The following is a 22,837-nucleotide window of genomic DNA, read 5'->3' on the forward strand; positions in this document are numbered from 1 at the left end:
AAATCAGGTTAAGCCTCCACTGTCTCCCGGCTAGTAGAGCACTTCATCACTCACACGGCAGACAATGCCACAGCAGAGGACAATCCCTCCTCTCTCTGTCTGCCTCTGCGTGTGCATACTAATAGACATGAGTTGTAAAATCCTTCCAACATTTTTTGTGTCTCCGTTTGATCTTTACAAAACCACCTGGTGCAGTTTTTAAATGACTTTCGCATATGTAGTTCACAGAAACACGTTTTTGTACTGTTTTGTTTTGCATGTCATACTTTGAACGCAACAGATGTGATTAACCCTCATGCTCTGCTGAGATTGACATTAATTTGTGTATGTTTGTGATCTTAGAGATCCCAATTTGAACACATCCCTCTGATCCAATTTAAAAGTCGGTAGGCAGATATAACCATAAGCCCATAGTATCATATTTGATATATGAATTTCTAAGGCCTCTAAATTATCCCGGTATATTTTTCTGTTTATATGAAAAACCGGGTACATTTAGCAATATTGCGGGTGAATTGTGTATATGATATATATATATTACGATGTTATGATGAACTATATGCCCTTCTCCACTGGCTTTCTGAGTTGTTCAAAGCATTTCTAAGGATGCTGACTTTTAGAAGGAAGCTATAATTCGCTCTTCCACTTCTTCTTCTGAATCAGTTTCTGGTTCAAACATATATAGCTGAATTAAACCAGTATTTCCACTTGCCATTGTGTAGCATTTACTACTGTAAAGTGGATCAGGTATTCTGAGCTTGTGTGATTGAGTGAAGGCGGGGACTAATATGCATATTCATGAATCCGCGTATACTAAATGAAGCAAGAGTGTGAAGTTCCATTCAAGCTAATACATTTTTTTCACAGGAAAAAAAAAACATTTAAATGTGTTTTAAAATTATTAACTACATGGGGAACTTTAAAAATCCGATTGATTTATATTACAAGATATCAGAATTTCTTCTTACTATTTGGACATACAAATAACATCTGCACCAAATTGCATATTTTTGCTCAGTTTGCGATTAAAATTAGTTTGGAGCCCTCCCCCGGACAGCACGCCAAATACGCATTCAACTTTACTCCCTCTAATTGTATGTAAGTGTGAACTCGTGAAATAATGTTAACATTTTATGGAGGCCAGAAAATGAGAACCCTGAACCACAAATCACAAGGTTAACACTTTTTTCCCCCTTTTTATTCATTCTCATTAGATTAGATAAAACATGAAGCATCAAGCCGATACATGTTAAGTATGTTTTTCAAGCCCGTGGGGTCTTACAGAACATAAGACAGAACACAATTAATTAAACAGGCTCATGCATGTGCACATGTAAATATGTCTGTTCACAAATGAAATTTATGAAGTTTCCCTTAAGGGATTACATCATCATGATTAAATGTATGATCATTTTTTGTACGCATTGGCAGTACTACCAGTAAACTTCATATTATTCTGTATGATCATTCCTTACATGAATTCTGGAGCAGTGTGAGCTTTATAATATTTATAATCATATTTCTTTCCACATCCCTCGTGTCTCAGAGTAGCACAGCGCACATGAGAGTGTTTGGTCAGCGAGCAGGAGTTCATTGACTCTGATGGCTTCTAGTTGAGGGATCTTGATGTCAGGTATGGCAGAGTTTTGTTTACCTGACCTTGAGCCTCTCAGTGTCTGTGTCTCCCCGACTGTGTGGATTAGCTACTCTTCCCCTGAGGTAATCCTCTCTCTCTCGCTCGCACGCGCTCTGACAAGCGTACGCACACACTCTCTCCCTCCCCAACAATCTCACACTCACACACACAAAAGATTTAATTGCCCCTCACTCATCTTAAGTCTCAGTCCTTAAGCTCAGTCCAGGGTGGCTACACCATCTCAAAAGGACCTCCACTCTTGCCAGGTCGGCTTTGTCTCCATGTACACCTGAAGTGCCAAATGCCACATGATCATCTATCAATTTGTCTCCAATGGTTCTGTGAACACAATGGAAGAAAAAGTAGGAGTTCTTCCAATAAAGAAGGAGCCGAGACGATTCTGTCATTACATGCCCAATGCAGGTGCAAGGTCTAATTGTAGCAAATTACAGTGAATGTGCAGTGCAAACCGCAGTGTGACGCACCATCACCACAACCCACGCCCCCCGTGCTCATTTGAGCGAACCATAAAGCTTTCAATACTTTCTGCTGAGAAAGAAGGTACCATAATTTGAGTGTTTTTTGAAGATCTTCTGCTATTGAAAGGTTACATGAGTGTATTGTATGGGCACAGGACACTTATGTCATGATCTAAATTGAACTAAATGCACAGAGATCCACATTCACACAGTCCTGGAAGCTCTGAAAACACTCATTTACTATTCTGGTGTGTCTGAAATGTGTTCATAGCTTGTGCTTTGCTACTTGTCAGAGAGCATTTAATCCAAATTGACATTCAAAAGCAGCTTGCATACTTTGGTGGAACAGTTCTTCTTGAATAGTGTAACTAAACATTAGACTACTGTGAATGGGCATTTATGACAAAAATGTCACCTGTAAATTTATCTTTACATAACTACTAATGTCTATGTTACTGTTTATTTCATGTGATCTGCTTCCAGTTATTTTTTTTTAATACTACTACTACCATTACTACTACTTCTACTACTAATAATAATAATTATTATTATTATTATTAGTAGTAGTAGTAGTAGTATATATTTTTAATTTGATCAGTTTTTCTCTGCCTTTAAAACTGAACAGTATTTTTGTTACCCCATTTTTTCTAAAACTACAGGTTTTTTTTTTTTAGGGTGACGGCCCACCTTATTAGACCAGAAACACTTGTCTAATTCATCTATCCTCACTTGGTGGGACATGTTTCTGAACCCCATAGGCAGCGTTGATGTGTAAACTTGCGTATAGTTATTTTTTTTCATGTTTCTGGTTTATGAAATTATGTCAGAAAGCCAAGGATTTCAGAATGAGAATGCTCTTTTCAGCTTGCGAAAAAAGTTTTGAGTTTTTTGAGAAATATGTTTTCATACTAGGCTGAACTCTTATCTACAAAGATTAAGGAAAATTAGATTCCTCATTATGACCCCTTTAACGAATCAACAGATTTGTGAAATATAAAAGCAAACATTAGTACCTAATTTTGATTTTGAAGTAGCTATTAACTTAATGATAATTTGCCCTTGTCGTTGTCAGCAGTGTGCTCTCAGGTCTTTGTTTGTCAAGTTAATGATCGTTAATGAGAGCGTTAAGCCTCGCTCACTTGAATTAATTAAAACATAATCCTTGTGATTGTGACAATCTCCTGCTATGACGATGGCACTATGTCTGACAAGGGCTTGTTTGTGCACCCATGCTAATAAAGCACTTGTTCGGAAAGGAGTGCTTAGAGCAGTTTTCTAATTTGAAGTTGCATGGTCATTAAGATGTGTGAAGTAATGAAGTAATTGTTGTGCATTTGATTTTCCATCACAAGTGGTACAAAGTTTGTGTGTTTTAGATAAACAAAATAACAAGTGTGAAACCTACAATATACTCAAGAGTGATTTGTTTTTTTCTGTAAAGTCAGATCTACTGCATACATTTTTGGTGTGTTTTAAAGGGCAACCAGTTATTGGCACTAGTAAAATTGTAATTCATAGGAGCACAGAGTAAGTTCATGTATGTTACATGAGCATTGACACTGACTTTGTTGGAAGGCTATATTAATCTCAAGCCAAAACCTAGATAAGAAAAAAAACATTTAGGGATTCATTTTACATCTAATGGCCGAAAATACCAGCAGGATGTTAAGTCTTTGATTTATTAAGGCCAGATAAGTTAAGCAAATCAAGGCTGCTGTTGAATGGAAGTGTATCCTTCAAACATCAAAGCTAAGTCCTAGATCTCTGTGATGGCTGCTTGTAACATTTTCTGCTTTTGAGATTTTTTTTCAGTTCTGTGAATTCTTTCAGGATCACTATACATAGCTTTTATTGCAGTTTTTGTGTGTGTGTGTGTGTGTGTGTGTGTGTGCGTGTGTGTTTGTGAGGGGTTCAGATAAATCTTCTTTTGTGTTCAACAGAAGAAAAAAGTCATACAGGTTAGCAATAAGGATGAGCAAGTGATTACAGAGTTTTCTTAAAGAGAGAACTCTTTACCATCCAAAAAAGTTACACACTCTAACTTTATTCTTTGGCCAGACACACGAGTCACGTCTCCTTTCCCTAGACCTCACGGCTATATTATTGTGACTGCTCTTTTCAGAAAGCGGCTGTCTATATCCTGTTAGTCTAACCACAGAGGAATAAAGACAGAGGTGTGCTTTTCATCAGGCTAATTTATGTTGAGGCCTCAGGATGATGGGGTTGAATTTCAATGTCTCACTTCTGTGTGCACGCTGCGGTAGATGCTAAAGTGATGACTCCCATCATTGGTGAGCTCAATATGTCTTGAAACAGAACCCATCTTTTCCTGTGTGGATTTCAGTTTCTCTTCAGTAGGAGGTTGCAGCTCTGAGCTTATCATGTGTCAGTGTAAACATATGTTATTAAAAGAAAAGGTTGCATTACCAACAAAGCAGCTTTCAGTGTTCAGCAAGAGAGTAGTGTAAGGTTTTTACATTTATTTACATTGGCATTTGCATTTATATTGATTTTCTTGCCGTTTTCTATAACTGTGGCACAATAGTCACTTCAAAAGCAAGTTAACAGTACAAATTGCTTATTGGAATTAATTTTACCATTGTTGATCCATAACCTCAGGATTCTGCAAGGCTGCTGTTCCTTTTTAAGTATACTTTATGAATATAATTTTACAATAAAAGACATTCGGAAATGCGTGGGACCTGGACTCACATGTAGGCGAAACAAGTTTTAATTCGACTTGGATCATCTCCCAATCCCACAATCCCCTTCTATACATAGTCTCTGCCGTGCTTCCAAAAATCTAAGGAAAAACCTGCAAAATATAAATGTTCAAATATGGAAAAGTCGTGGAAATATATAGTGAATGTAATTTTTTTTTTGTAATTTTGCTCAGTGAAATGTTTAATCAGTGTGTGTGTGTGTGTGTGTGTGTGTGTAAGTTTTTCTATCTCTGTGGGGACTTCAACCTGGATGCACAATGTGGCAAGCAGGATGAGGCCTAGGGTGTGAGAATGGGGCGACTGGTGTGGCGCGCAGGTGACGCTCATTATCAATCTCACCACCGGCCTCGCTCGTTCTCACGGCCCTCGGCCTCGTCCTGCTTGCCACAGACATACCCTCAATGGGACTCGTGTCACTGTGGGGACCTAAATTGAGGTCCACAAAAGGAAACAAGCTTATAAATCATACAGAAGGTGTTTTTATTTTATTTTTTTGGAAAATGTAAACATGCAGAAAGTTTTCTGTGATGACTAGGTGTGTATTCAAATGTTTGGGGTAAAAAAAAAAAAAAGATATTTAGCAGGACCACATTAAATTGATCAACGGAGACAGTAAACACATTTATAATGATTTATAATGTTACTACGTTGTACATATCTAGTTAAAGTGAATGCTGTTCTTTTGAACTTTCTATTCATCAAATAATCTTTAAAAAAAGTGCCAGTTCCCACAAACATATTAATATTGATAATAATAGGACAATGATTAAAAATACTAAGAAATTATTCTTGAGCACCAATTCAGCATACAGTAGTGCAAATCTACAGAATGACGAGTAATTTGAAGGAGGCCCATGTAACTGAAATAATTGGGAGTCAGATTTTGCCAGGCAATATTTTCATTTTGACTCTTAATGTTCCAATTGTTGTAGTACTTCTTGTACTCATGCATTTTATTGCCTCTATTTATTTTCAAAACAGAGAAATGAAATACACAATAAAGAGTGTGTTTACTTGTGTGTGTAATGCTCCACAGTGTGGACTTTCTTTACAGAAGTCTTTTTCCAGTAATCACAAGACCTGTATGGGTCAATTGACCCATTCCTTTTTAAAAAGGAAGAATCCTGTCCCTGTCCCTCCTCCTCCTTACAAAAAAGTATATTAAAAATAAATTGTAAAATGTTTTCTCAATGACAAATAATCAGCTTAAAATAAACTGTTTTATACCATGTAAATAATGGCCGTGTTTGTGCATTCCGTCAATTGCTGTTTTGATATCCATTTATTTTGTCGGTTTCAAATCCAACACTGTTTTGTATTCAAATTCATTCTTGAATTCATCAAGGGAGAGGGTGTAATAGCTTTATTGTCGATAGTCACCATTTGTAATCGCTATAATTTGATTATATGGCTGGAATGTTCTTCTCAGATGAGGAGAGAACCAAATATCAAATAGCAAACAGTACAAACCCAATAAATGGCATCTATCAGTGCATTTGAATGAGAGACGTTCCAGTAATTGCCTTTAAGCCTAATATAAACGATTATGTTTTCCTTTTTTTCTGCAGATGTTAATGAATGCGAAAGAAGTCCCTGTAGAAACGAAGGGATCTGCACCGATCTTGTTGCGAACTATACCTGTGAATGCCCAGGAGAATATATGGGAAGAAACTGCCAGTACAGTAAGTTCATGTTCTTGTTTTTATGGATACTTCCTTCCCTGTCCCATTTCTTCTCCCTCAGACCATCCAGTGGCCTTTGTATTAAGTGACTTTTGTGACAGTTCAGAGCATCTGTTTCACCGGGTCCATGGAGAAGCATGCAATAGCAGTGGAGAACAGACAGTTATGCCCACACACACAAGACACATTGTGGCAGGGTGAAAAGAGACGGGCACGGTGGGTGTGGTGCCATGCCTCGGAGAGGGATTTACTGAAATAAAACGAACATGACCTATTAAAAATAGATTATTGGAAATATTGTTACATAATGAAAAGGGGCGAGTTGTTTTAGCACCTTTTTCGGGACCTGACATGGCTCAAACTCCCAAAAGTTAACTTACCCAATTTCTTCCTAAAACTGCGTGTATGAGGGAAGAGACTGAGGCATGCTTGGCAAGTAAAGGCAACAGTGATTGAGTGAACATGGTGGCTTTACATTAGTCACACTCTTCTCACACTATGCAAACTGGAATCATATGTCATTTAACCATCTTTTTTACTTCAGTAGTCAATGCTTGATGTACCAGGCTGATATATTTAACATAAGCTCTACAAAAGAACCGAAACACTTTGATTTAGGTGTGATCAAGCACTTTGATGAAATAGTATTTCATCACCTTTCATCACCATTTTAGCTGTATTATGTAAAACATTTATATTGCTGCTTATGTGGAGAACACATAAGCAGCAATATAACATTTTTTTTTTTATAAATGTCCAATGAGACCAAGAGAAAGATGCAGACAGAAAGAGTGGGGCTGATATTTATAGAGAGAGAGAGAGAGAGAGAGAGAGAGAGAGAGAGAGAGAGAGAGAGAGACGGAGAGAGAGAGAGAGAGAGAGAGAGAGAGAGAGAGAGAGAGAGAGAGAGAGAGAGAGAGAGAGAGAGAGAGATGGCAAGAGACAGAAATGTCATTTGTTCACACTAGATGTGCTTTATCACCATGAATCAAAAGGGATATTACTTTTCTCTGAGTTATTTGAGATATCTCAAGACATTTATTAAATAGAGACAAACACCTATATCATCCTTTTCACGGTTATTACTTTAAAGGGGATATGCATTGAGGTCACTTTTCCACCGGAACACGCCCCCTCAGCCAGACTGAGTGGCAACTGAGCCTGCTGCGTGACTGGATTTCGTGACGCTTATCAGTTTAAACTAAAGGTTGGTCTTGATATTGTAACACTGGTAGAACGTGGTCAGCAAAGGAATCTGTGGCAAAGGCAAAGGTTTTGGGCTCAGTTTAGCTCCTTAGGCCCAGCTCAAAGGAGGAAGCTGGTAGTCAACGAGGTGCGAAAGCAGGAGGAGAGGATGTGGTGTATAAAGGCCATTTCCCAGGCCAAGCAGGGAGAGTGGATGAGATGGGAGAGTGTGGAACAACGCAAGATGGGCTGGCAAGACCTTTGGTCAATGGAAGAGAGCAGGATCAGTTTCCTTATCAGGTCAACATATGATGTTCTCCCATCACCACAGAACCTAAACCTCTGGGTAGGAGAGGATCCCTCTTGTCCTTTGTGCTCATCACCTGCCACATTAAGGCACATTTTGACAGGATGTAAGGTGGCTCTTAGCCAAGGTCGGTTACTTGGCGCCATGACCAAGTACTGCAATGTTTGGCTTTAGCATTGGAAGGCAAGCGTAACATGACCAATAAGTTGCCGCCTGTTCTAGCAAAACATTACACACAGAAGACAATATTCCTCCGCCCAGGCGAGCAACCACCAAGAAAAGGTGTTAAAACCAATTCTCGCCCAGGACAACTGGAAGCTGCTAGGGACTGGAAAATGCTGGCTGATCTTGATCAACGGCTTATTTTTCCACCTGAGATTGGCATCACTAACCTCCGACCAGATATTGTTTTGTGGTCTGGATCAGCACGCATTGTTCAACTGATAGAGTTAACAGTGCCATGGAAGGATGCTGTAGATGAGCCATATGAGAGGAAGAAACTGCGGTATGCTCATCTGGCCACTGAAGCAGAACAGCGAGGATGGACAGTCCAGGTTTATCCAGTGGAAGTGGGTTGTCGAGGATTTGTGGCACACTCTACAACCCGGTTCCTCAGAGACATCCGATTCAGTGGCCAAGAGTTGCGTCGCACAGTAAATAACTTATCTGAAGCAGCAGAAAGGAGCAGCAACTGGCTGTGGTTGAGACGGAAATATTATGGGTGGCTGTGTACAGGCCGCCACGCTACGGTTTCGTAGAATTCTTGAAAAACTCGAAGAGTCTGTTGGTTTATTTGTATAGTTTGCATAGTAAGTACAGTTATTACGTTCCTTTGTATATTGCGTGAATGAGGGTTGGTGATTGGGCAGAAATGGTGTTTTGTGGTAGGTAGTATGCCATACGGAACCGTTGCCACTGAACCTACTTTAACGAAGTCAGTGGGGCTCGACAGCCATAGTCAAACGGGTTAGCGCGTATGGTTGGGTTGCGGAGAGATTGCGGTTAGGTCACACGTGAACTATGAGGAAGGAGCAAGAGGGATGTAAAGGTCAGTAAGCTGGGATGACTTGAGTGGGGGACGGAGGGGGGTGACTCTGGGACGCCAGAGTCACTGTCGAGCCCTCTTGAGGTGTCGTGGGCTAGTCGACGAAACACTGAGGACGGAAGGTCCCCACTTGAAGACCCTAGAGATGTCCCCTACTCGGCTCAATCCAGACTGTTGTCATGCTGGTCCACTGGGGAGACCACACTGTAGTTGCAGCCGTTGTGTGTGCTGACGCGCCAAGTACACTGCAGCCGTTAATGCCGGACAGAAGGAGATTCACATCACCATATGGAAGGAAGCGTAAATGGATGGAGAGGCATAGGTTACTGTAAAGCTACGTCTTAGTTTGTGCTTATCTTGGCGAAAGCCGAGTACAAATCAGCATGAAGTTTTAACATCTACTCTCGTGTAATGGAAATCATCTTACAACCTACCACAGATCCAGTGATCCATGGATATTGACATTCAACCAGGAATCGTGTTTCCTGACACATGTGCCTGATTTCGACACAGGGGAAATACATACAGCAAATTTGGCTGTGAACGATTTATATAATTACATATTCGCATACCCTCTATACCAGCTTCCAAAATAACGATCAATTATTTGTATATATATATATATATAAATACAGACATTTTCCCCCCATAGCGACAGTTTCAAAGTGAAATGTCCAGTGAGTGGCACTAAAAGCGTGTTTAGTTTTTTCGGAACAGATGAACGTGAATAAGGAAACATTTTACTACATTAGAGTTTGTAGGTATCACCTCAGTTCTAAACTGAAATGCCCGGTGAGTGGCACTAAAAGCTCAATGCTCCATTTTAAAATAACGTACACCTACACTAAACCCTAACCCTACCCGATAGTGTTAACAAAAGCAAATGTGACACAAAAACGCAATCGTAACCATGGCATTTTAGCTTGTTTTTAAACGCGTATATCATGACTCGTCTTTCACAGGATTCATACCCGAGATCTCCGCATCACAAGTACAATTCTGTACCAGTTGAGCTACCGAGCAAGTTTATCATGTCAATAACCTATATGATTTATATGACGATCCATGAAGATATGGAGCTAGTTAATGATGCAAACTCCAAAATATATTAGTTTACAAATCATACACTATGGTAAAACGTGTTTTGAGGTCATAACATAATTGTACAATGAGCCACGTTAAAACAAGTCTTTATAATCTGCCCCTGTAATCATAATAGTGTGTGAAAATGATTAAAAATGCTTGCTGTTTTACTGTTGGAAACTGCAGTGATATGTATTTTGCGTTTTGCAAAAATGTTACCACGGTTACTTTTTTCCAATGTGCCCATACTGCTATAATGCATGACTAGGAAGATAGTTAGAGTGGCCAAAGAATCTCCAAGGATCACAGCTGTAGAATTGCAGAAATAAGTTAAGTATCTGTGTCCGAAAGCCTCAGAAAAAAATCTCCACAAGTTGTGTGGGAGGGTTCCAAGAAAAATCATCTGCTTTCATCTAAAAAACTCCCGTACATTCAGTTCAGTCACTACTGACAAACAGGGATGAGAAGTACCCCATTCACAGGGTTAAATATAATGCTGTATATTGAATATTGTGGGCCTATTTTTTTCTGCTGGAGGTCCTGGACATCTTGTTCAGATACATGGCATCATGAATTCTATCAAATACCAACAGATACAAAAATGGAACCTAACCCTTCTTCTATAAATCTTATAATGGCCCGTGGTTGGATCTTCCATCATGACAATGATCTAAAACAAACATCTAAATCATCACAAAAATCGCTCACTGGGCATACAATGAAGTTTCTGACATGGCCATCCCAGTCCCATGACCTGAACCCTATAGAAAACGTCTCGGGTTATGACTATAACCCTTGTTCCCTGAGAAGGGAACCAGACACTGCGTCGGGAATCGACACTTTGGGGACGCTCCCTAAGCGTGCGCCTCTGAAGTATGAATGAAACTAATCCAATCCTGATTGGTGTTGCGTCGTGACGTAACATGTGACGGCATACCCGGAAGTATAAAAGTGATGCTGTCACAACACACACTAGCCTCGTGATGAAGCAAGACGCTCCAAGGCCTCAAGGGGCGTGGCAGAATGACGCAGTGTCTCGTTCCCTTCTCAGGGAACAAGGGTTATAGTCATAACCCGAGACGTTCCCTTTCGAGGGAACTCTACACTGCGTCGAGAATCGACACTTTGGGGAACGAGTGCCCACTAGGCCACGCACCGAATAGGCCTGTCCCGGAGTGAAACTGTTTAGGCACTCAGCAAGGACTGAGCACATGTGTGCCAGGCGTACTAGGAAGGTGGAGACTGTGGAACCTAATAAAAGTATGTGGAGTAGCCAAACCGGCTGCCTCACAGATCTCCTGTAGAGGAACTCCCAAAAGAAGGGTCCTAGAAGAAGCCATGCTTCTAGTTGAGTGAGCCCTCACGGCTAAAGGTGAAGGCAAATCGCGCACCTTGTAAGCCTCAGTAATAGTCTGAACAATCCAATTACTAATAGTTTGCTTGGATGCCGGGAGCCCCTTCTTAGGTGACCCAAAACATACTAATAATTGGTCCGACCTTCTCCAAGAAGAGGACCTCTCAAGGTACACGCTCAAAGCTCTGACGGGGCAGAGCAAATTAAGCTTCTCTTCTTCTGCTGACACATGAGGTGGAGGATGGAATGCCTGAAGAACTGTAGACCGAGCCGTATTCGATACTTTAGGCACGTAGCCCGGACTCGGGTGCAAAAAAGCTTTACTCTGCCAGGAGCAAACTCCAAGCAAGCTGGTGTACCAGGGCTTGGAGATCTCCCACCCTCTTAAGTGAGGTAATAGCTAAGAGAAAAAACATTTTCAGCGTTAAGTCCTTAGGCGAAGCCGACTGTAGAGGTTCGAAGGGGGCCAGGGACAACCCTTCCAGAACTACTGCCAGGTCCCAGGCAGGAACCCTGGACCTGGTTGCCAGTCTCATCCTCCAAGTACCACGGAGAAAACGAATGACCAACTGGTGCCTCCCCAGAGGCCCATCACTTAAAGGTGAGTGGAAAGCCGCAATGGCAGCCACGTACACCTTAAGCGTGGAAGGGGAGAGACCCGCAGAGAAACGATCTTGAAGGAACTCCAGAACTGAAGCCACCGGGCAGTTAACTGGGTCCAACTCATGTTCTCTACACCAAGTGAAAACACATTCCACTTGAGGCCATATAATCTCCTAGTAGATGGAGCCCTAGAGCTAAGTATGGTTTCAACTACTCCGGCCGATAGACCAGCATTTAGGTGCTGAACCCCCTCAGAGGCCAGACCCACAGCTTCCACAGCTCTGGGTGAGGGTGGAAGATTGTGCCCTCCGCCTGGGACAACAGATCCCTCCTCAGAGGAATCTGCCATGGCGGAGCTATCAGGAGTGATATTATGTCTGAAAACCATACTCGGGTCGGCCACCTCGGGGCAACCAGAAGTAGACTGATGCCCTCTTGACGGACCCTCTCCAGGACTCCCGGGAGCAGAGCGATCGGGGGAAGTGCGTACAGACGAAGCCTCGGCCAGGCCTGTACCATGGCATCCAACCCCAGTGGGGCTGGATGTGTGAGGGAGAACCAAAGTGGACAGTGGGACGTCTCTCGAGACGCAAACAGATCCACTTCCAATGGTCCAAACCTCTCCCATACTGACTTCACCACATCTGAATGAAGTCTAAATTCCCCGGGCCTCAGCCCCTGCCTCGACAGGATGTCTGCTCCCTGATTCTGAACCCCCGGAATATACATTGCTCTGATAGAGAGTATTTTCCCCTGGGACCAAAGAATAATCTGATGCGCCAGTCTGCACAGAGGGCGCGTTCTGAGTCCCCCTTGTCGGTTCAGATAAGCTACCACAGACGTATTGTCTGATCGTACTAAGACATGGTAACCATTGATGTCTGGGAGGAAGCTCCTCAAAGCCCTGAACACAGCCATCATCTCTAGACAGTTTATGTGCCAAGAATGATGATGTCCTGCCACAGACCCCTGGCAAAGCGGCCGTTCATGACCGCGCCCCAACCAGGGAGGGAGGCGACTGTCGAAACAGTTTTCCGGCGACATGACGCTCCCAGCACTGGCCTGTGGGATAGGAACCAAGGTTTCTTCCAAATTACCAGAGAACGAAGGCATCTGCGCGTAACTCTGACTATACGGAACAGATTCCCCTTGAGGGAAAAAACCCTTGGCTCTCAGCCACCACTGAAGGGGGCCTCATGTGTAGAAGGCCCAAATGTATAATGTTGGATGCCGCTATCATGACGCCCAGCAGTCTTTGAAACTGCTTTACAGTGATGGCCTGGCCTGGCCTGGCCTAGCTTTATCCCGGACACCATGGCCAGGATGGATTCGATACGAGCGGGAGACATACGTGCCTGCATTGTAACCGAATTTCATTTAATGCCCAGAAGAGCAGTCTTCTGAGCTGGTTCCGACACATTTTTCTTAGTGTTGAGTCTCAACCCCCGATTCTAATTTTGACCAAGGATGACATCTCAATGCCGAACTGCCATTCCTCGAGACTGGGCCAATAAGAGCCAGTCGTCGAAGTAATTCAGTATACGGATGCCCTGAAGCCTCAGTGGAGCCAGAGTCGCATCCATAAACCTACACATGAACATGCGGGGAGAGAGTGCTAGGCCGAACGGAAGAACCCCGATCTAAGAGAACCAGCCTCTCGAGACTGGCCTCTGGTGGTTTCCGAGCACCCTTCTCGACTGCCTGAAGCGGAAGACCGGCAGGCTGTAGTCGATACGGTTTTCATAACCATAACTGATGCTCGTCTTTTATTTTTCGAGGACAGACGACGCAGAGTGCGTTCCCTGGAAAAGGATGCGGCCCGAAGCGCCATAGACGGCGGACAATACACATCGTTTCCGGGCCCCGCTGCAAGAACATCGGTTGCCCTGCAACTGAGTGGACAGCCCCAACATTTAGATCTACCATGCCAAACCAGTCCTCGGATCTGATTTGGTTTCCGATAATGGAAATTGTGAGCATTTCGAACCTGGATCTCCTCAAAGAACAAGTCAATAGCCTTAGATCTAAAATTGGCCTCAGTCCAACATCCTCCTTTGGAACTAAAAAGTACCGGCTGTAACACCTGGACTTTCTATCTGGTAGGGGAACACTCTCTATGGCCCCTTAACTCCAGTAGAGTCTGTACCTCTTGTTCCATAACCCGAGCCTGTTCTGGAACCCCTGCGGTTGGTACGACCCCAACAAAGCTGGGAGGTCGGTAACCGAACTGCAGTCCGTACCCATATTTAAAAATATTCAGGACCCATATAGATAATTGGAATGCGTTGCCATTCTACAAAATCTACTAAGGGAACCAGCCCCTTGGGACCGGCCTCGGGTGTTTCTCGAGCACTATTCTCGACTTCCTGAAGCAGATGACCGGCAGGAAAAAGTCTAGAAAAATTTTGTGACCATAGTCGGTGCCCGGTTGCAAGCTCTTGGGGTGAACGCCACGGTGTGCGTTCGCTGGAAATCGATGTAGCCCGAAACGTTCAAAAACGGCGGGATAACATATATAGTTTTATATATATATACATTTATTTATTTTATTTATTTATTCATAAACCTGTCGACGATTGAAGTTACAGCATCGGAGAACAGGCCAGAAGGTGATACCGGAGCGTTCAGCAGAAAATATTTGTCTTCCCTTTTTTATACCAGACAAATTAAGCCACTGATGTCTCTCAACCATCATAACTGCTACAATAAGCTATGGTACGTTTAGTGCCATTATACGCCTGTAAAATCGTCTTTGAGTACAGGAACGTACCAGCCTGACCAACCGCCATCTCACACCCACCTCTTCAAATAATAATTTTGTGAATGTGATCAGATTTGAAAAAGAGTGGGGTTTTTCCCAGGAGAGTTCCTATCTCTTTATTTGTAAGATTGGGGAAAAACAGTTAGCCCGGCGCTGAGGTTGTGACCTGTGCTGCAGGAAACGCTCATCAAGCTTGCTTTCACTTGCGTTCCTTGCTCATCATGTGGCCAGCTAATGTTAAGTCTGGCCACAGCACGAGTCACAACCTCTACCAGCTCCTCATAGCTTTGGCCGTGAACTGGCGCGCCCAAATCACGGTCATCCGCATCAATACTGAGCACATCCACTTCCTCGGAAGCAGAGAGCTCAAGCATTGGGACCTGATCGTGGGCAGGAGAAGCCGCGATGCGGGCTCCTGTACCACTCTCAGGGGCTACGGGATCCTCAGATGAAGAATGAGAAAGTGCCGCAGCAGTCTCATTCTCATCTGTAAGATCCCGCTGCGAACCCCGCGATCTCAATCGTCGCGCCGCCTCAACGGACGCGGGACCAGAACCATGGGGAACGCGAGCCTGACCGTGCTCATCAAAGCACGCCAGCCGGGAGCGCAGCACTCTAATAGGAAGTGCTTCACAGTCTGCACAAACAGCTCCCTCAAGAGCTGCTTGTGCATGCTGCGCTCCCAAACAATTCACACACAAAGCATGTGTTTCCCCACCCGTAATAAAACGAGGGCAAGGATGCACACATCTTTTGAATTGTTCGCTGGCCATTCTGATCAACTGATTGACAAACAACACCAAATAAGACAGACAGTTTCAACACAGAGCGCTTGCTGAAGAGCGAAAGCTAGTGTGTGTTGTGACAGCGTCACTTTTATACTTCCGGGTATGCCGTCACATGTTACGTCACGACGCAACACCAATCAGGATTGGATTAGTTTCATTCATACTTCAGAGGCGCACGCTTAGGGAGCGTCCCCAAAGTGTCGATTCTCGACGCAGTGTAGAGTTCCCTCGAAAGGGAACTGAAGAGAAGAGGCACCAACATGGACCTGGGAATATGAAGGATCTGGAGATTCTGTATGGAGGAATGGTCTCTGATCTCTTGTCAGGTTTTCTCCAAACTCATCAGGCATTATAGAAGAAGACTCAGAGCTGTTATCTTGGCAAATAGAGAAATGTTCGCCTATTTTCAATTATTTTACTTCCATAAAAAGTTAGATTTTTGTGAATTTTTGGAATAAAAGATCAAACAATGCAGATTTATTTTCACAAGCTTTTTTTGTTCATATTTACCAAGGGTGCCAATAATTCTGACCATCACTGTGTGTATATAAACAATTAAAATTATTGGGCTGTCAGTTTAATGCATTCATTTGGTGTGATGAATTATATATAAAAAAACAATATAAAAAAAAAACGCAATTAATTCTTTAATTGTAATTGTGTTAAAAACAGCACAACATAATGGAATAGAATGCTTTCATCTACAAAAGTGAAGTCATTTTCAATTATCTTTTTTTTTCTTCTTTTTATATGTGCACAACAATACACTTAATTAACAAATTATTTGTGCATGGATGATCTTCCTTTGGGGGCTTTTTTCTGTGAAAATGTATTCATTTGGATTACCAGTGATTAATTTGATTAAGCAGGATATTGTTCCATTAATCCAATTAAAAATGTTATTGATTGACAGCCCTGATAATAGCACCCACACAAACCCGGGCAGAAAGAAATGCTCTTCCATACCAAGCCCAGGAAGATGTGTCACAACCTTCCTAGAATGAGTTTGACCAAAGCCCTGTCAGAAAGCCTTCACTCACGTCTTCCCACACTGCTAAAATCGATTGCTGCTAAATTCCCCCAGTCGTTTGACTGACAGTCTCGCTCTATTCATTTCACCTTTTTGTCATGTTGAATCACTGCACCTCCTTTGCTTTATTATGTGTGGCAAGCTGGCACACTCCAAATCATTTGCATGTTGAAAGTTTAAGGTTCCCCTCACTCATTCAATCTCTGTCTCTCTCTTTAGATTAGGAATGATGTAACCATGTAACTACTTCTTGACAGTAATAATAAAATAAAGAAACAAATAAATCTATTCATTCAAACCGCACTGGATCGAAAAGAGTATTTGGATATATAAGTCACATTTATTTGTCGTTTCTTAGTTTTCTTATTTCTTTTTTTTTTTTTTTTTTTGCCACTTACAGTAGTTCTATTTGATGTTATTTTCTATTTCACTGAAATGTCTTAAAAAATTTGGCTTAATTGTCCAAGTAATTTTTGGGGCAAGCGTATATTGGGAATCATCATTAATCACAAGGAAAAGTCTGTATTATTTTAATATTTTAAGAATGGATTGATTTTGCATGTTGGCTTTGCACATATGGTCAAACTGCATGTTCCTGCGCAAGAAAGTCTCTTTTGCATTTAGGCCTAGCTGTGAATGAGCAGAATATCAATGAAATGTGTAGTTTCCTATAATGGCAGGATTTCTAACTATTTAAAATGATAAAGCATGCAGCTCACAGCACATCATCATGTCATACTGCTATAAGGATCTCAGACTGTATGACAAGTCATCTTGATAAGCTGTCACAGTCAAATCAAAAGGCCAAATTTTATACTGCAGTGTATTTACAGTCCTCTGTGTAAGACAGCTGCCATTGGCTCAAGTGTTGAAGGCATTAATTGAAGCGTCTTCCCACTGAGAGAAATGTTCTCGCAGTTTGCTTTGACATTTACTTGTGTGCTTGCTTGTACAACACATCTGACATAAACATATTGTCAGTTGTTTGCATGTTTTCAGTTGCCCCCATGTTGACAAAGTTCCTGTGTCTTTGCTTTTAATGCTTTAAATGTTTTGAGCAACTACTATTGTTAAAAACGAAAAACAGAACTTGGTTGTATCCTTTCTTTAAACAAATCAATATAACATTTTATTAAATTAAGTAGTTCAGTCTCCAATTTTCCTTCCCAGCAAAGTAAAAAAAAAAAAATCATCTCAGATCACAATATGTTTATGCTATGAAATTAAATAAACAGTTTATTCTTATTTATTTATATAATTATTTAGATATGTATTTATTTCAGGAAAAATGGCTGTGATTATACCTTGTAAGACTGCTGATTTGTCCAGTGTGCAACTGCAAATAATGAATTCAAATATATATATATATATATATATTAATATATTTTTTTGAATATCTCCGTTCACAATGCATATCATCAATACTAATGTGTACAAAAGGAAATCCAGTAAAAAAAATATTCTGTTTTTGTCAGAACAATGTCTTGGTAAGAGGCTTGGGCAAAATTGTCTCCAAAATTTAGGAACTTTACAAGAAAATCTAACTTCTTAGATGGACTGTTGATTATTTAGTTCCATATGCAAGAAAGACTGGAGTAAATTTTCTTGAAATTAACCCCCTCCCCGCGATCCCTGAAATATGATACATTAATACAATAATAAAAAAAATTGTGTCATGAAAAATAGAAAAGGTTGTTAATGGAAATAGAAATAAAAAAGTCTTCAGTGGAATGAATGAAAGTGTATTGTGGAAACCGGCACAGTCAGATAATCCATCTCCTGAGAGAACATCCATCTCCTTCATAAGTTTTGAAATCAATATTTGGCAGCTTATTTATTCCAGAAGGAGCTCCAGTGAATTCATGGAGCCAGGGCTGACGCTAAAATTCATGAGGCCCAGAACAAAATATGTATGGTTGGATGCTTATTCCCTTGGGCTTAATGAGTGGTCTATAACATAGAGGACCTTAGTGAGCCCAGGACAACCTATGACAATTTTTTTTTATGATGTAGGGTAAAATATGTAAATGTCTTTCCATATTTAGTCTGATTGTGGAAAACTGATTAGCTGTTCATTAAGGCTTTTGGATAATTAGCACGTGTCTGAAGGTTGGCAGGCACATGTATTTGTGTTGAGAGGGAGTGTGAATAAAAAAAATACAAAATTCCAGCAAGGAACCATCCCTAGATAGAATGACTAATCTTAAAAGCAACACGATATTAAAAGGGATCCTTATGAAGATTCTCAACATGTGTTCTTGGCTTGTCTCATGCAGAGAGATATAAAGATCTGAATAAAGTTTTGAAGACCTATTTAAATAAATACATATATACATATATACAATAAAGTTATGAAGACCTATTTAAATAAATAAATATATGTGTATACATACAGTATATATATATATATATATATATATACACTCACCGGCCACTTTATTAGGTACCCCATGCTAGTAACGGGTTGGACCCCCTTTTGCCTTCAGAACTGCCTCAATTCTTCGTGGCATAGATTCAACAAGGTGCTGGAAGCATTCCTCAGGGAGTTTGGTCCATATTGACATGATGGCATCACACAGTTGCCGCAGATTTGTCGGCTGCACATCCATGATGCGAATCTCCCGTTCCACCACATCCCAAAGATGCTCTATTGGGTTGAGATCTGGTGACTGTGGAGGCCATTTTAGTACAGTGAACTCATTGTCATGTTCAAGAAACCAATTTGAAATGATTAGAGCTTTGTGACATGGTGGAAGTAGCCATCAGAGGATGGGTACATGGTGGCCATAAAGGGATGGACATGGTCAGAAACAATGCTCAGGTAGGCCGTGGCATTTAAACGATGCCCAATTGGCACTAAGGGGCCTAAAGTGTGCCAGGAAAACATCCCCCACACCATTACACCACCACCACCAGCCTGCACAGTGGTAACAAGGCATGATGGTTCCATGTTCTCATTCTGTTTACGCCAAATTCTGACTCTAACATCTGAATGTCTCAACAGAAATCGAGACTCATCAGACCAGGCAACATTTTTCCAGTCTTCAACTGTTCAATTTTGGTGAGCTCTTGCAAATTGTAGCCTCTTTTTCCTATTTGTAGTGGAGATGAGTGGTACCCGGTGGAGTCTTCTGCTGTTGTAGCCCATCCGCCTCAAGGTTGTGCGTGTTGTGGCTTCACAAATGCTTTGCTGCATACCTCGGTTGTAACGAGTGGTTATTTCAGTCACTGTTGCCCTTCTATCAGCTCGAACCAGTCTGGCCATTCTCCTCTGACCTCTGGCATCAACAAGGCATTTCCGCCCACAGAACTGCCGCTCACTGGATGTTTTTTTCTTTTTCGGACCATTCTCTGTAAACCCTAGAGATGGTTGTGCGTGAAAATCCCAGTAGATTAGCAGTTTCTGAAATACTCAGACCAGCCCTTCTGGCACCAACAATCATGCCACGTTCAAAGTCACTCAAATCACCTTTCTTCCCCATACTGATGCTCGGTTTGAACTGCAGGAGATTGTCTTGACCATGTCTACATGCCTAAATGCACTGAGTTGCCGCCATGTGATTGGCTGCTTAGAAATTAAGTGTTAACGAGCAGTTGGACAGGTGTACCTAATAAAGTGGCCGGTGAGTGTATATATAAAATGTATGAAGACTTCAGATGCAAAAGCCTCTAAGTGCCATCTGAATTTTTCTTCTAGAATGATCATTTTTATCAAGCTCGTATATTTAAGTTCAGTAATTTCACTTAATGACAATTAATAGGTAATTGTCATTGCCATTAAAGTGAAATAACTGAACATAAACATACAAGCTTGATAAAAATTTCAGATGGTACTTAGAGGCTTTTGCAACTGAAGTCTTCATATATATATATATATATATATATATATATATATATATATATATATATATATATATATATATATATATACTGTATGTATACACATATATTTATTTATTTAAATAGGTCTTCATAACTTTATTGTCAAAGGACCTTTTCAATAAAAATTACAGATGGAAAATCCAGAGTGTGATAGATTCAGTAGAAGAAAAATGAATGTACTTAACAGGAATTGCCAAATTGGAATATGGAAGCATTATTCAGAAACCACAGCAGGACATTAAAGTCGAAAAGTGCAACCTTTACCTGCTATAAATGGAAATCACACAATAAATGTTCATTTTAAGAGCATGTGAGTGCCAGTTTCAGAGGTTACAGTTTGGGGTAATACTTCAACCTTGAAACTCCAGTTTTGAAGATATAAAAAAAGTCAAACAGAATCTTATAATTGAATAATCAAAACTGTATCCATTTAAATGTTGACAAGGAGGAGCTTATTCCCAGTTCTTCCTCATTAGCACAAGCACCAAAGATTGAGGTGGCCTTCAACTCAATGTATAGATTATATAGGTCTGGAGTGAAATGTAGCATTAGTGATGGCCACTGTCTGTTGGGCTGCTGATGTATGCTGGAAGGTCAGTATAGAAGAGCTGCACGCTGCTGCTGCTGGTGGGCAACTCATTCAAGATGGTAGATCACACGATGGTAGATGGTAGATGGTAGAGCAGTGTGTCATCGCAAGTCACAACACTGCCAGAGAGAAAATCTGAACGAAAGGGATCCACTGATGCTCATACAATGATAGACAGAATATATCTGGGAAATGCTGCCAGTAGTCCTTATGCTTCACAATATGTAAGCCGAACTGAATGTTGTGTGTCAGTGTTAATAGGACTAATCCAGTGGTGGTTCACATGTTTTTTTTTTTTTTTTACTAAACCTTTAATTTGTCATTCATTGGAACACAAAAGGAGATGGACAAGGGATGGGAGAATGGTGATTGTAACTGTAAAGCTTTAAAAATAGTCCATATGTTATGATTAATGGATCAAATGCTATGTCGTTATACACAGAAAATCCTTCTTTCATATCTGTTGTATTAATGCAGCCATTCAGAATTGTATTGAAAATACATTTTAAATTCCAAATCAGTTCTTAAATGTAAACTGAGGTGGCAAATAGGATGCAAAATTGCTCTTTGAATCGAAGTAGGATATAATTTAAAAAGATTATTTAAAATGAATTGAAACGTCTGTCTTGTTGGCAGACGTTACTTACGCTAACTCCGCCTACTGACGTCTGGTTGGATCAGACAAAATTACAGAAGACGCTGGATTGTCAACAGTATAAATAGTGTAGGGGTGAGGTGTGTGGTAGAAAGTTTTGGCGCAAATCGACCCGAGTTCGAATCAGCATTTTGTCGAACTCGCTCTACTCCCTTTTCCCATCTCATATCAGATCAGAAAGGCATTTATTTTCAATAAAAAATAAGAAAATATTCGAAAAGTGGAAATAAAGTGTCTAACGTGTGTTTAATAATAAAGTGTTTTACCGTGAGGGTTAGGGGTAGGTTGTATTGTCTCGATAAGGCGGCATCCATTTAATCATTTTAATAAACCATTTACATCTATGCTATTATTGCATACTGTGTTGACCTTAAAAATTTAAATGGTATTTCTTTTGTGTATTTTATTTTACTATTGCATTCGTTATAGTTCTATTGTGAATTATTTCCTCCGGGACTTTTATTTTGAAATAGCGATCTGATAGCACAATTGGCTTTATGCACAGCTTCACTACTTCCTGAACTTCAGCCAGCCCTTTGTTTCCTGTCTGTCATTATTGGACACACTGATTAATCCAGGTGTGCCTGGGCTCAGTAACAATAATCAGGCACACCTGGATTAATCAGTTTGTCCAATAATGACAGACAGGAAACAAAGGGCTGGCTGAAGTTCAGGAAGTAGTAAAGCTGTGCATAAAGCCTATTGCGGATATGTTATGACATGTTCAGAATGCAACAGTTTAGCCTTGGAAAACATTTGACTGTAAGTAATTAACAAGTTTATTCTACTACAATTAAGTTATGATTGTTGAATGTAACAAGTGATTGAACTGATTACAACATTGAAACAAACTTTGTAGAGAATGGTTTGAACAGAGCAATCAGTTGACTGTTATCCAACAGTATTATTGTATTTGTTTTCCTATAATATATATTTACATATTTTATTTTTTGTATTTCAGTTTTACAGTAAAGAATAATCACCAAGAAAAGTTACGCCTTGGGACTTTATTTCAATATGTTCACTATCTGTCTA

The 22,837-nt window shown here is 40.8% G+C and overlaps 1 protein-coding gene across 3 annotated transcripts in view; it reads left to right on the plus strand.

The window, feature by feature from the left end:
• edil3a (EGF-like repeats and discoidin I-like domains 3a) overlaps positions 1 to 22,837 on the plus strand; it is a 234,392-nt gene that overhangs the window by 115,552 nt on the left and 96,003 nt on the right. For all 3 annotated transcript variants that reach the window (XM_056233375.1, XM_056233376.1, XM_056233377.1), the window contains one exon: positions 6,407 to 6,520. In XM_056233375.1, the coding sequence (XP_056089350.1) occupies positions 6,407 to 6,520 (114 nt within the window). The remainder of the gene's footprint in view (positions 1 to 6,406; positions 6,521 to 22,837) is intronic.

This window comes from Rhinichthys klamathensis, unplaced genomic scaffold, assembly GCF_029890125.1.
Source record: "Rhinichthys klamathensis goyatoka isolate OS25496 unplaced genomic scaffold, OSU_Roscu_1.1 h1tg000369l_1, whole genome shotgun sequence".
Classification (NCBI taxonomy): Eukaryota; Metazoa; Chordata; class Actinopteri; order Cypriniformes; family Leuciscidae; genus Rhinichthys; species Rhinichthys klamathensis.